A 14632-nucleotide genomic window follows, 5' to 3' on the forward strand; every position below is an offset into this window, starting at 1 on the left:
CCAATATGGAGGGCTTGGCTGGGCCCCTCCAGGCATGTGCGTCTTGAGGGAGCCTGGCTGGGGCAGGCCCTGGCCTGGCTGATCACGCCACTCCCTTGGGGCCGGAGCGATTCCCCGCCCTGGGACCAGCCCTGGCTGTGCTGCCTGCTCAACCTGGCAGACCATCACCTCCCAGCAGGCCGGTGAGTGCAGCCGGGAGGCAGGGATTGGGGGAGTGGGTCGGGGGGGGCGGTGCTGGGCTGTGAAGGGGCAGGGAAGATCTGTGTGTTGGGGCACTAGGGAGTGGGGGTTCAGTGTGGGGGGTGCTGGGCAGTTGTGGTGGAGCTGTGGGCAGGGGTGGTGTTGTGCAGGGCGCTGTGCATTTGTGGGTGGGTCTGGGGGGGCGCTGGGCATAGTGGGTCCGGGGTGGCTCTGGCCACAAGGAGTTGGGGGGTGTTGGGTGGGGCGGCTGTGTGGTGTGGCATAGGCCCGCCCCTGAGGAGAAGGGCCATGATGGCAGCACAGGGCCGGGCAGGCCACTATGCGTCTGGCAATTGCCAGTTTGTAAATAGTGCCCTCGCATTGGGAGGAGCAGGACCACCCGTGCCATGCCATGCCCCCTTGCCTCTGGCTGTCCCCTCGCTCCGGGGACTGATCTCCCCGCACCATGCTCCATTGCCTCCATGGGGACCCACAAATATGTTTGGCACCGGGCCCACAAAAGGTTAATCCTGCCCTGCCCCCCAGCCCTGTCCTCCGGCGGCTGTACCGCCCCCAGCCCCACCCCCCGAGCCCTGTCCTCCGGCGGGGCTGCTGTACAGACAGAGGAGACACAGCTCGGTGGAACGGCTGGGGGCAGGTTCTTCCTCTGTCTTTCAAGTAAGCCGTACCAGCTATAAATATCTCACTGGTACAGCGTACCGTACCGTACCACTGTACTTGCACCACTGTTTAAGCAGGAGCTTGAGCAATTTATGAATGGGATTATAGGATTGGATTGCCTGCAAAAGCAGGGGCCTGGACTCGATGGCCCAGAGGTCCTTTCCAGTATTATGTGCCTACATTTCCCTCTTTTATTTTCTATTTCTACTAAAAATCCAGCAGAGATTCTCCTTATATATAAATCTTGAATGCCTCCCAGTGTATGACCTTATTCATATCCCAAATGGTTTGGAAACTACTTATCCTCAAATAGGGTCAAATCCATTAACTTTTGAGTGACAGATAGCAATTGTTTCTAGCCCTGATGGTTCATGAGCTATCAGACTTAAATTCAAAATTATTCTGATTATGATCTTGTTTTACATTCACTTCGGTTCTGACCTGATTTTAGTAGCCACTATCTCAAAATCTGTGATAGCTAGGACTATTGTTGTACATCATCTGCAACCTTGTATGCATAAAGTTGGAATTAATCTTTAAATCTAAGGCTATGTGAGAACACTGGCTTCTAAAATCCTGAAAGAATGGAGGTTTGGGTGGCAAGTGAGAAAGAAAATGATATTTTTGTGGTTGTTAAATGATAATTAAGAAAACTTCTCACTAGTTTCAGAAAAGGTAAAGAAAAGTTACTGATTGTCTCTTAGCCAGTCCCTTCTTGTGGACAGCACAGGACTAGGGAGACACAAGCAAGGAAATGAGGCTGGCAGAACAACAGCGCAATGAGGTAAAGGCCCACTCCATGGAAAAGTTTGGGAGAGTGAGCAGACAAAGCCCCTCCAGCAGTGAACTTCAGAGAGTAGCTCCTTATGTGGTCCCCATTTCAATACAGTGAAATCCGCAACCTTAAATTAGGGTATTTTTAAACAACTTTAGCCATAGTCCCCTGAGTTCTAAAAAGCTGCTAATGCCAAGCTTTTATATCATATTTTAGTTGCATTTTTGCTCTTGCCCTACATGTTGCAAATATGCCAACTTTTAGGCTTATTCCCAGAATGTTGTGAGGCCTTAGAACCCCTCATTTATCCTTTCCAACAGATGATTCTACAAGGAACTGCCATTTGGGAAAACATAATTCCAACTATACATATAAAATGATGGGGTCTAAATTAGCTGTTACCATTCAAGAAAGAGATCTTGGAGTCATTGTGCATAGTTCTCTGAAAACGTCCACTCAGTGTGCAGCAGCAGTCAAAAAAGATAACAGAATGTTGGGAATCATTAAGAAAGGGATAGATAATAAGACAGAAAATATCATATTGCCTCTGTATAAATCCATGGTATGCCCACGTCTTGAATACTGCATGCAGATGTGATCGACCCGTCTCAAAAAAGATATATTGGAATTGGAAAAGGTTCAGAAAACGGCAACAAAAATTATTAGGGGTATGGAACGGCTTCCATTTGAGGAGAGATTAACATTGGCACTTTTCAGCTTGGAAAAGAGACGACTAAGGAGGACTATGATCGAGGTCTATAAAATCATGACTGGTATGGAGAAAGTAAATAAGGAAGTGTTATTTACTCCTTGTCATAACACAAGAACTAGGAGTCACCAAATGAAATTAATAGGCAGCAGGTTTAAAACAAACAAAATGAAGTATTTTTACACAAAATGCACAGTCAACCTGTGGATGCTGTGCATTTTGTGTAAATGCCAGAGGATGTTGTGAAGGCCAAGACTATAACAGGGTGAAAAAAAGAACTAGATAAATTCATGGACAATAGCTCCATCAATGGCTGTTAGCCAGGATGGGCAGGAATGGTGTCCCTAGCCTCTGTTTGCCAGAAGCTGGGAATGGGTAAGAGAGGATGGATCACTTGATGATTACCTGGGATTGGCCACTGTCGGAAGACAGGATGCTGTGCTAGATGGACTTTTGGTCTGACCCTGTATGGCCATTCTTATGTTCTTTGATTCCTGGGGTAATCAGTCTTCAGCTTCAGAAAATTCCTCTCTCTTTGCACAGAAATCACAGGCAGTTTATGGCACATACGCACACCAACCAGTAAGTCCCTGAATCACATGTCTTATAAACTTGGATGACACAATTTGCAGTTGTGAGTTAGCTCTACTGTCTATTTTAATCAGCTCCGGTGTCTATGGTGATTCTCAAATTGGCACTGTTATGACAGCTGGGCCTACAAATTTACCCAAATTGTGAGCCCAACTGTAAAAAACATGTAAAAGTTCATAAGAGGTTACAATAATCTATAATAACCAATGTTGATGGGAAAAGGTACAAAAAGGGAGACAGAATAACTGAATTATTCTAAACAAAAGGGCCAAGATGATATGATTGAAGGACCGTGTGTAAATTATGCTTGTTAAAAACAGTAAGTGTGGAGCCAGAAATTAATGAGCCAAAAATGGGATGTTGGACATTAGACCTAACTGGTGGACAAAATAATGAGGGGCTGGGTTATTCCAACCATCACCTCCTTTTTAGGTCCCTAAAAGAGAAAGAGTTTGTGGGGAAAGGATGAAAGAATGAAAAGTATGACAGAGGCTACTAATGCAAGCTTCACCATCATGGCTGCCACTCCCACCACTTCCTGGTACTCCAGACCTTCATCTTCGTGATCCTGAGAGGTGTCCTGACCAGAACGGGTCAGAGAGAGAGAGAGAGGGATCCAGGTGACATCGCCACCCTTATCAGCCCTAGGAGAATCCAAACCACCACCTGGGATGACAGTTATTACCATCGTTAATACCATCTAAGAGATTGTCAAACCAGAGGGATTTTTCTTCTAAGACTGGACTTTAACAACAACAGCAGCAATGACATCTCCAGCCTGTCTCAACGAGCTTCTTCTCTTTTCCCCAAAAAGGATTTATTACCATCTTTGATACCATCTAAAAGACTGTCAAAAAAGGGGTTTTATTTCCTTCTAAAACTCTCTCCAGCTAAAGGGAAAGGGAACAACGGATGCTGTTAAAATGAGAGTCTTATTCAATATTTTACATTTCAAATGTTTTCCTTATTTTCGTTCTTTTCTAAAAAGTTAAAAGGATTTTTAATGTGTGTTTGCCATGGTGCTAACAAGTTGAGGTCTCTGTAGACCAAGACCTGGATCTTGTTTAACACTGTTTAATGTTGGACAGTGACTGGGTTACGTTGATATCGTTAGCCCATTTATTTTATCTAAATTAATACGACAGCACCCACATGTACTTCTATAATGTCCTGAGTAATGAGCTAAATGATTGATAGGGCTCCTCATTATGGTGTCAGGGAGTGCCATGGTGTATATTTTATAATATTTCAAAATGGCTTAAAAAGCATGAGAAACCTGCTTCAGAGCTGCCCAGTTCCTACATACAGTCATTACTCTGCTCCACCAGGCCCACTCCCTTCCATCCTAGCCACATTCCACTCCCAGTATACCCCGACACCCCCTCCTTTCCTTTACACTGGTGGGGTTGGGGGCGCAGCTGGTGTAGGAGATTACAAAGCCACCTGTACCCAATTTATACAAGTGGAGCGTTCCTCTGGGAAGGGGGAATTCTCCACTGGCCATCTCCAGCTCCTTTAGCGGCTTTAGCTAGCCAGAAAATCTGACTCTCTATTTGTGCTGGGTTATACAGCCCCATTGTATATTTTCTCTATATATTCAGGAGTTGTCTGGGGAAAAAACAAAATATCAATACAATCAATTTTCAATACAAGCCTTATTTGAAATTGGGTTATGTATGATGAGGTTCTGTTCTATACCACCCTCATGATCATAGTATCTGAGCACCTTAAAATGATGGCCTTCCAGTTCATGACCAACATTAAACAGATCCCCTTTATCTGAAACCCTATTTTATAGAATAAATGCCATGTCAAGTAAATGTGGTTCAACTGAATGGAGACGGTTTTTGTCGTCACTCATCTTCTTTTGCCAGGGATGCTCAATAAGGGCCCTATCAGAACTTTGTATTCTTCTTACCCCTAGACTTCAATGGTAACTTTGACTGAGTAAGAATGGATGAATAGAGCCCTTGGGTAGAATATTCAATTAATTTCTTCTGTTATAAGATCTAGAAAACAGGACATCAGCTACACAGGATGACAGACTGACTTGTGAACTGAACAATTCCTGCAAAGCTGGAAGCAAGTGCAGACAGGGCAGACTCGGAGCATCATGTGTATCATGTATGCATTCCTCCTGTTCTCCATTTGCCACAAGCGGGGTCAGCAGCATCCTCTCCTTCCTGTTCAGCGTGGTCAGTCATCCTGGTACCTGGCAATCCAAAAAGGTCCACATTTCTTCAAGCACCCTTATCATGTATTTGCTGTGAGTGCACAGATAGATGTGCTAATAGCTCAGGAGTTGTCTGACATGGGCTGGCATATGGGTAATGTTTAGAAAAATCTAAAACATCTAAAAGCACTTTCCAAATCATGGGCCAAATCTTGACCTTGGTTCTTCCATGGTTGGAAGTTTGACTGGAGCTGTGCAGCCACAGAGACCCTCAACATATTGTGAAAGGATTATTCACTTCACAAGCACCTGTGTAAGCATCTGCCTGACTTTTCCCCATGCTGGGTAGGTTCTTCCCCGTCTCATTGAGGGCAAATGGAGCTTGAACGTTTCAAACCAGATAATTAGATTGCTAAACTTAATTATTTAATGTCTGAACGTGTAATGTAAATCAATATGTAAGTGCTATTATTTATCTATTATAAAAAACCTCTCCAGATCTAAAAGATTGATATAAAATATGTCATGGACATTTCTTGGGTAAATTACTTCATTATTTATTTTTAAATATGCAAGTATCCAATAATGTATTGTATTTTTAGATATTGGTAGTATTCAATATTATATTTAAATAAGAAAGTTTATTCACATTGTTTGTTGAAAGTTCTACAATGCCTCTGAGCTACCGTTTTCCTGAGTCACAAATAAATATATTTCCCAGCTGTTTCTTCCTTCCACAACTCCTCATCCTTTCTCAAATGTAAACTTTATTAATAATAATAGAATAACTAGTCAAGTGTCTTGAAATGTAGCCACAGTGCGTAAGTGGCACTTGGGAGAGACACCAAGTTCCTATTCCATGTTCCAAGGAAAACTAGAGCCACTGCACAGAACTCACAACCAGGGGCAGACATGCCAAACCCACGAAAAAGATGTAGAAATTGGGCTTTTGGGGGGGCTTAATTGGCTTCTGAGTTGCTTGTTGGCTAGTTTTTGGCTTGTAGCTTGTTACTTGTTTGGCTTGTTGTAACTTGTTGCTTCTTTTTGTTCTTCTTTTCTCTCTTTCTTTATTTTATCTGCTCCCAGCAAGCAGGGGCAAGGGGCAAGCAGCGGCAAGGAGGGGAGAGAGTCAGGGGTGCACAGCAGGCCCACCACAATCCCGGACTGCTCGCCGGTGGGATCTAGTCACATATAGTGTTGAGGTTCTTAGGCACTGGCTTGTTTTGGCCTTGTTTTGAAATGGAATTAGCTTGATTTTTGGCTTATTGTGAAAGGCGGGGTGCTTATTTACCGCGTGAAAGTTGGGAACTGTGCTCAGTAGGTGGGGGAGCTATTACGCATTTAAGTTACTTGCAGGCCCTTCAAATCCAGAAAGCTCAAGTTGACAAAGTTGTAATGCATGAGTTTTTTGAATACTAATAAGCTATCACAAAAATGCAAGAGGTCTGAGCCTCAGAAATTTTCTTTTTATGATTGAGCTGGGTCACTGCGGGGTACTGTGTTTTAATAAAGCTGCTGTGGCCTCCTGTTGCTCCACTCAGCTCCACTTCACCATCTACAGAGGCTCCATCACCACCCCACAACATCTAGCTCAAGTTCCTGCCTCTGCCTCCATACCGGTTGATTGTTTAGGAGCTGAGAGCCAATCAGGTTCTGACCAGGCCCACCCCAGCCCCAGCCCCACCCTCAGCAGTGGCAGGGGCAGGGCACAAGCCCGACAGTGGGGAGGAAGTAACCAGAGCTGGCATGACAGAAGGGCAGCCAGACCAAATTTGAGTGGCATTGCAACCTAGCTCTTGGGCTCCTGCTCCGCGTTCTAGAGTCCACTCAGAGATTTCAGGAGTATGTGAGACAGGATTCATATGGGTGAGTCTCACAGCTCAGGTGTGATACTTGAGGTGTCTGCCAAATCCTGAGTTGTTCCAGAGCCCTGGCATAATTTAGATGGTTCTGGGGGGCTGTCTATATGACAGCAGTCTCTTGGGGGCTGCACGGTGCAGTGCAGCACTGGCCAGAATCTTAACTGCAGTTATGCCCCCAACATGGCCCTTTCACCCTCACAGTCCGACCCTGGTGCACCCCCTATGCCAGAGCTTGCCAAGGGGTTCTCAGAAGGCTGCTTTACAGATGTCTTCCACAGTGTCTGCACGAGGGGGATCCTCTCCCGGACAAACAAGACACCTTTACCGACTCCATCATTTATACATGGCATAAAGGGCCCGGAGCCAGCGTGAGGTGCTTACCCAAAGTGTTTGGGCTTTGTGTGGGCAATAAGCAAGGGCTGGGAGAGATGCAATTCATTTATCCCACTACCTGCAGGCAGGCCTCAGAGCTGTAGAGCAATTCCTCTATGCTCATTACTCCAGCCCTTATGCTGGAGGAGTGACCCCTCTACAAATCCTACATAGGATTTTAGGAGTAATGGATTTGCTCTGGCAAAAGTCCCATGCTGCACACTGGCCAACCATCCCTCCTCTCATATGCGCTTGCCTATTTGGGGCTGATGCATTGCTTTTGTAGCTTATATAGAGCCCCCTTCTATGGTGCACAGAAAGTTCTGAGGCCCCCTTTATGTGGATGGTCTGTCTGTACCACTCCCTCTTCCCTGCACACCCCACACATGAACGCATACCCTCTACACCCTGGGTGAACTGTATTTTAGGAGCATCTGATCTTACATCCAATAAAACATGTCAGAGAAGGACTAGTTCAAACAAGTGGGGAAAGGTGACACAGAAGGAGACCACTACATAAAGGTTCTATGTGGCTTCCTATACGGGTGAACTTCCTTGCCCACAATGGAAGTTGTGAAAGGAAAAGGAGGGAAAACAGGAGAACAGAAACTTTGCAAGTTTCAAAAAAAAATCATAAAATATATATCGAAGCAAAAACAATAGACTTGCATTCCTTTTCCCCTTGCACCCCCACCCCACAAAGTCCTGGGACTCAACCCCTGCAAAATGTTTTTAGTTTTAAACTATTACATTGTCTTTTTCCTGACGAAAACATTGATACTTTAATTCACACTTTATTTAAAAATGGATCAAGCTTTTTTTGTCATGCAAAGTGCTATATTTCACTCCTAATGGAAATAATTAAACTTGGTTAAATACGTGATGAAGTAAAGAGGAGATAAACAGCTATACATCTCATCAGATCGTACACTAAAATGCCCTGATTGGAAAACCTAATATTTTAAATAGAGGTGCTATAAAAGCTGAAAAACAAACAATTCCATTCATTGTCATCCGTGGTCACTATCGATGGGACAGGCTTTAAGATTTATGATAGTAGCAGGTACTGCAATGACAGTCTGTGTGGTTCTCTATCTTCACGTTGTCCTTAAGGGTAATCTTTTAAAAAGAAACACACACAAAATTACAATTAACTACATTGCTAAAACAAAATTCTTCATGCAAAGTGTTTCTGAAATGGCACCTGAATCCTGTGTAGTATTACACTGGTTTTCTATAGCTTAGAGCCACAAAGCCTGAAGGCAAGGTTTTCAAAAGCACTTAGTGATTTTGAGTGCCTAACCTGGCACATAGAATCATAGAATCATAGAATATCAGGGTTGGAAAGGACCTCAAGAGGTCATCTAGTCCAACCCCCTGCTCAAAGCAGGACCAATCCCCAACTAAATCATCCCAGCCAGGGCTTTGTCAAGCCTGACCTTAAAAACTTCTAAGGAAGGAGATTCCATCACCTCCCTAGGTAACGCATTCCAGTGTTTCACCACCCTCCTAGTGAAAAAGTTTTTCCTAATATCCAACCTAAACCTCCCCCACTGCAACTTGAGACCATTACTCCTTGTTCTGTCATCTGCTACCACTGAGAACAGTCTAGAGCCATCCTCTTTGGAACCCCCTTTCAGGTAGTTGAAAGCAGCTATCAAATCCCCCCTCATTCTTCTCTTCTGCAGACTAAACAATCCCAGTTCCCTCAGCCTCTCCTCATAAATCATGTGTTCCAGTCCCCTAATGATTTTTGTTGCCCTCCGCTGGACGTTTTTCAATTTTTCCACATCCTTCTTGTAGTGTGGGGCCCAAAACTGGACACACTACTCCAGATGAGGCCTCACCAATGTCGAATAGAGGGGAACGATCACGTCCCTCGATCTGCTGGCAATGCCCCTACTTATACACCCCAAATGCCATTGGCCTTCTTGGCAACAAGGGCACACTGTTGACTCATACCCAGCTTCTCGTCCACTGTAATCCCTAGGTCCTTTTCTGCAGAACTGCTGCCTAGCCATTCGGTCCCTAGTCTGTAGTGGTGCATGGGTTTCTTCCGTCCTAAGTGCAGGACTCTGCACTTGTCCTTGTTGAACCTCATCAGATTTCTTAGAGGGGCCTGTGTTTCAGACACTGTCAAGCATCCACGCTCTGAAATTTCAGGCCCCTTTACGGTATCTGAAGGTGGCCCTCCAAGCATGGAGACATTCAGAACAACTAGTCATGAAAAAAAAAATCTTGGCCAAAGTATATTGGCTGAATGGGAGCAAGGATAATCTGGGTGAGCTAGAGCAGTGGTTTTCAACCAGGGGTACCATTCCTCCCTTGATGACCCTAAAACCACCTTCATGCTTGCCTATGTGGAGGTGGCACAGAGGTTGGCTATGCTGTGCGCAGTGGGTGTGCAGTTCTGCCACATGCCCACTATCCAGCCATTGTGGACTCACTGGATTGGTGGCTTTACACAGGCCCACACCCCTGGGTGAATTTAAGGCTGTGTTCTGTGGAAATGGGTTACAAATTAATAGGGGTAGGTGAAAAACAGGCTTCATTGGAGGTATACTGACACTATTTTTTACCCTACCTTAATAATCATTTCTTGTCCTGACCAGTCTCCATGCTGCTCAGAAGGGTTCTTGCCAATGCAGGGAATAGGCAAGGGAAATCACACCAAACAGAGTCAAACACCAATTGAGTGGTATTTAGGGAGATACTGCATCTCAAGGGGAATTTCCAAAAAAAAATAACCTGGGGGAAGGGCAAAAATTCAGGGCCAGACCTTCAGAAGGTATAAATCAGTGCAGTACTATAGAAATCAGTGGAGCACCCACAATTTATTCACACCAGCTGAGGATCCGGCCCTCCATGTTTATCTAATGTTTAACATGCTAATTTCTTTAAAAGAATAGAAATCAGATGCTCAGAACGTAAGAATCTAGGATTTTTTCCTCAAATGATGGTTAAATGCCCTACCGCAGGAACATGCTCTGCTCTATTCATTGATTTATGTCATATCATAAAACAAGCTTAAACAGGATTCGGTCTTGTCCTCACCTTTGTAAAGGTTTTTGCTACACAGCATGTTGCCTCTGATGTAATGTTCTTTGGAACCAGCATTGTCTTCTTTGATCTCATGGGAGTGGGATAAGCCCTGGAGAAACAGCACCCTGTGCACTGGTAAATGGGAGCTCCTGGCTTTGAGAAGAACCTGTTCTCCCCTAGTTTGCATTCTGGACAACCTACCACAAATACATAAGTAACAGAAACTATAAACAAGCCACTGAAATGTTTCCCTATATGCCATAGCCAATTTGAAGTTAGATTTTTATTTTCACTAACAGACCAAAGAAAAAAGCACAACATGGGTTACGCCGCTGGTCATCCCCAGTTATCATCTAACAACAGAAAGAAGGATTTTCGCTGTTAAGGGTTTGGAGCTCTGGAATACCCACAACTAGCAAGGCTACATTCATGGCATCTTTCCAGCTGAGACGCAAACATTTATGGCTACTTTTCCATGTTTCTCGTTAATTTTCTTTTGTAGGGTTGGGTTGTAGGTGAATATATATAGTTGTCATCCCTAAAAACTTGTTAGTGGCTAAACAGTATTATCACAGTATTTGCAGTATTCTTTAGACATTCCCCATGATAAGAGATTAAGTTACCTAAGACAATAGGGAACAGTTTTTATCACTGTTGCCAAGGTTTTTCAAAAGTGATTGGTGTTACTGGGTGTCTCCATTGTTACATGTCTAACTTGAGATTCATCAGAAGATCCTGATTTTCAGAGAGCAGATGCTCCCCACTTTTTAAAGGTCAAGCCCCTTTAAGCATATCAAGTTGGGCACCCAAAAATTGAGGCACCCATAATCCCTAGTAACAGGAGTATGAGTTTAAGGTTAAACATGTGCTTAAGTGCTTTCTTGAGCAGGGATTAACTCAATCATGTGCCTAAAATTAAGCAGGTACTTAGGTTCCTTGCTGAAATGGGATCTCATTTGAGATGATCCTCCTTGCCAGTCATGAGTACTGTGTTCACCCCAGTTTGAAGTCAATGGGACTTAAGCATATGCTTAACATTGAGCATGTGTATAAGTGTTGTTCTGAATTTGGCCTTTGATTAATCAGGGCATAAACATACCACATATTGTACAGAAAAAATATTTTACAAATGTTGTAGAGAATTTTAAATTTTTTATTGGGTCTTATTTTTATAATCTTCCCTATGTAAAGTCCAGAGGCCAGGTTCCGTGCTGCACAAGTATCTAAGAACTGCAGTACAGAGCTCACAGCCCAGGAAGTAGCACAGCAGGGGGGTCTGTTTAAGTTACAGCTGCCTCCTCAGGCTTCCCTATGATCTCCATAACACTGCGCTGCATACTGTGACCCTGCCCCGACACATTCCTCCCACATTGGTTATGTCCACACTGCACACCAAGCCTGGGCCCTGACTCAGGATTAAGCTAACACCACTCTTCCGTTCACACACAAATCAGTCTGACTCAGATCAGCAAGCACTCAGGACCCAAGTCGTAAGATCCTGCTGGAGGAGGGTGGGGGTGGGGTCAGAGCCCAAGTCCTGCTGGGACTCAGGTTAAAGCACTATTTTGCAGTGTAGACGCAGCTCAAGCCACAGACCTGAGTCAGAAGGGCTGTGTAATGCAGTACAGACACATTATCACGGTTCTGTGAGACTCGAATACAGCAACTGTAAACCCAGGTTTACAATGCAGTGTGGACACTCAAGTATGAGCTTGGAAACACCAAGTCCATAAACCCAGGTCCCACAAACCTGGGCTTAGTGTGCAGTGTAGTCATACCCTCTCAGCCCTTCCCTCAGCTTGGCCTTTACACCAGGGTGTGAGAGCAAGCTTTGGGAGACAGCCTTACTGCTGTCTTCCATAATGCCTTTGCCAGGGACTCTTCTACAAGGCTTCTTGGGCCTTTTTACAAGGTATCTGTCATTTTACACAGCATAAGGGCCAGAGCAGGGGTAAGGATCTCACCCAGGGTGCGTTAGTTAGCGTGAGATCAACTGCACAGGACTCGGGGGGAGAGAAAAAATGATAACAATTTAAAATACTCTAAAACTGACCTAAAATATATATTTCTTTAAAATATAATGACTTCTATAAAATCCACTATCCCAGACTCTACGAGGCGTAGACGCATATGCTGTGTGTTATCAAGAGAAGCAAGGCTCTTCTCTTTCAAATGTTATAAAGCTGCCATTTGTAGCCCTGAAGGGTCACAAATAAACTTTCAACTTGCTCTGGTTCAGGAATTAATATTACTCCCCAGCACCTGAGGGCAGTGTCATTTGGGGGGAAATCCCACGTTTGGGAAAAATCCTGCATTTGGGGGAAGAAAAGGAAATATTTTATGGCAGACTGGCTTAGGGGGTGTTTTTTAATAATTATAGCAGCTTAAAGCTTCTTATAAGTTTGGAATGATAGAAATTGTCCTAATAGAGAAGGATTAGTAGGGAGAGTGCAGGTGAAGTGGGCAAACGTCATATGTGTGGGATGGAGAGACTGGGTTGGGTTTCACAAAATGAAAAACATGATGGATGGTATGTCTACACAACAGAGATTACATGTGCCAGCATAGCCCCATAGGGTTGAAGTAGCCTACATGGACAGAAGGGATGTAGGAACACAACTCGTTAGCTGTGGTGACGGAAGTCCTCTTCTGTCAACATAGCTGTGTCTACACTGAGAGTTATGTTTGCACAGCTACCTCAGTCAGGTGTGGGGGGGGGGGTTTTGACCCATGTAGCTATGCCGATGTAGCTTTTCAGTGTAGACAAGGCCCAAGTTGCAGCTGAACAAAGAGAATTTTCTGTTTGTAAAACTCTGAACTGAACAATGTGGTAAGAGATGTCTCAGTGTTAGATGCAATGTATATAGTGGCATTTAAATGAATATGTAATATATCACTACAGCATTATATTTTCATTTCATGTTCATATTACTGTCTAGCATGCCAAGAAATGTATCTGGCAGATAAGATTTATGACCACAGTATACAATGAGTAGAAATTTAATTAATGTTTTTATTGATACACATCTTATGTTTGTATTGTCATTGCTGAATGTTAAAGGTAGCTCACCCTGCATGAGGAACTCTCCATCTGGAAAAGAATGAAGAATATGCAGAAATATGGACAACATGACTACAGTGACCGCTGCGTACTTCCCACAGTAATCCATGATTCTTCTGCAAAAAAACAGACAGAAACAAAGGCTTCATCTGACATTCTTGCATTATTGTCATTGGAAACACCATCAACTATAGAGACTATTTAGAATGATGATTAGAAACGGCAAATATATTGTACTACTGTTCATTTTACAGCCTGACATCATCATCATCATCATCATCATCATCTTAACAATAATAGTTTCTATCTTTGTATTTTTAATACATTTTTCTGGATGTCAACACTAACATAAAATATAAAAGATATAACTGGCTAATATTTATGGTCGGTTCAGGGAAAACAGAGAAGCAAATATTTGTAGTCTGACCAGGATAAGGAACCTTGACAGGATTTTCAGTTAAAATAATTGCATAATTAGCGCATGAAATTTCAGGCTACGGGCCCGATTCTCATCCCTCCTCTGACCCCCGTAAGGGCTAGAGCAGCATAAAGGGACCCTCAAAGTCTCGTATCCACCTGGGAGAGGCTTCCCCTGGTGCAGACACCACAGAAGGCTGCCTCCTGGACACCACAAGCCCAGGCAGAGGTGACACTCAGGGGGTGAGGCTGGGAGCAGAAGGGTAGAATGCTGGGGAGGTTGGAGTGCTGTAGTAGGCCGAGATTCCAGGCAGAGTGGCAGAGGGCTGCTGCCTCAATCAGACAGCCCCCAGGGCTCTCAAAGTTATACCAGCAGCTTCTCCAGCCCCCAGAGCAGCTCAGGCTCAGAAGGGGGTAAAGGTAGTTTAAAGCTATTGTCACAGAGTGGCTGGCCCCTGCAGATGAAGCAAGTCTGTCTCCCTTATGCCAGAGCAGATGCTGTCAGTTTGGCCAATTAAGAGGATGGAGCAGCACCCGGGGCTAAAAAAGATCCAGGGGAGCCCTGCGGAAGGTCAGCCAGGAGACTGGAGGAGAAGATCTCCGGGGAAAGCTTCTGAGAACAGAAAGCTCTCTGCAGGCTGTCCCTGGAAAGGGTGGGTAGGGGGGTTATCAGGAAGCCAGTGAAGGAGCTAGCCTCAGTCAAAGCCAGTGGTAGAAGGCAGAAGAGAGCTAGGAAGCCAGTGGAGGGTCTATCCTGTTGACACTCCTG

At 44.4% G+C, this 14632-nt stretch overlaps 1 protein-coding gene across 1 annotated transcript; it reads right to left on the bottom strand.

Annotated features, from left to right (window-relative positions):
• Positions 1-8384: 8384 nt before the first annotated feature.
• Positions 8385-13555, bottom strand: CGA (glycoprotein hormones, alpha polypeptide). Its single transcript, XM_077811664.1, has 3 exons — positions 13456-13555; positions 10398-10582; positions 8385-8462 (listed from the first exon to the last, which is right to left on the bottom strand). Exons 1-3 carry the CDS (start codon positions 13553-13555, stop codon positions 8385-8387), a joined length of 363 nt encoding a protein of 120 aa, XP_077667790.1.
• Between the last annotated feature and the right edge of the window lie 1077 nt (positions 13556-14632).

This window comes from Eretmochelys imbricata, chromosome 3, assembly GCF_965152235.1.
Source record: "Eretmochelys imbricata isolate rEreImb1 chromosome 3, rEreImb1.hap1, whole genome shotgun sequence".
Classification (NCBI taxonomy): domain Eukaryota; kingdom Metazoa; phylum Chordata; order Testudines; family Cheloniidae; genus Eretmochelys; species Eretmochelys imbricata.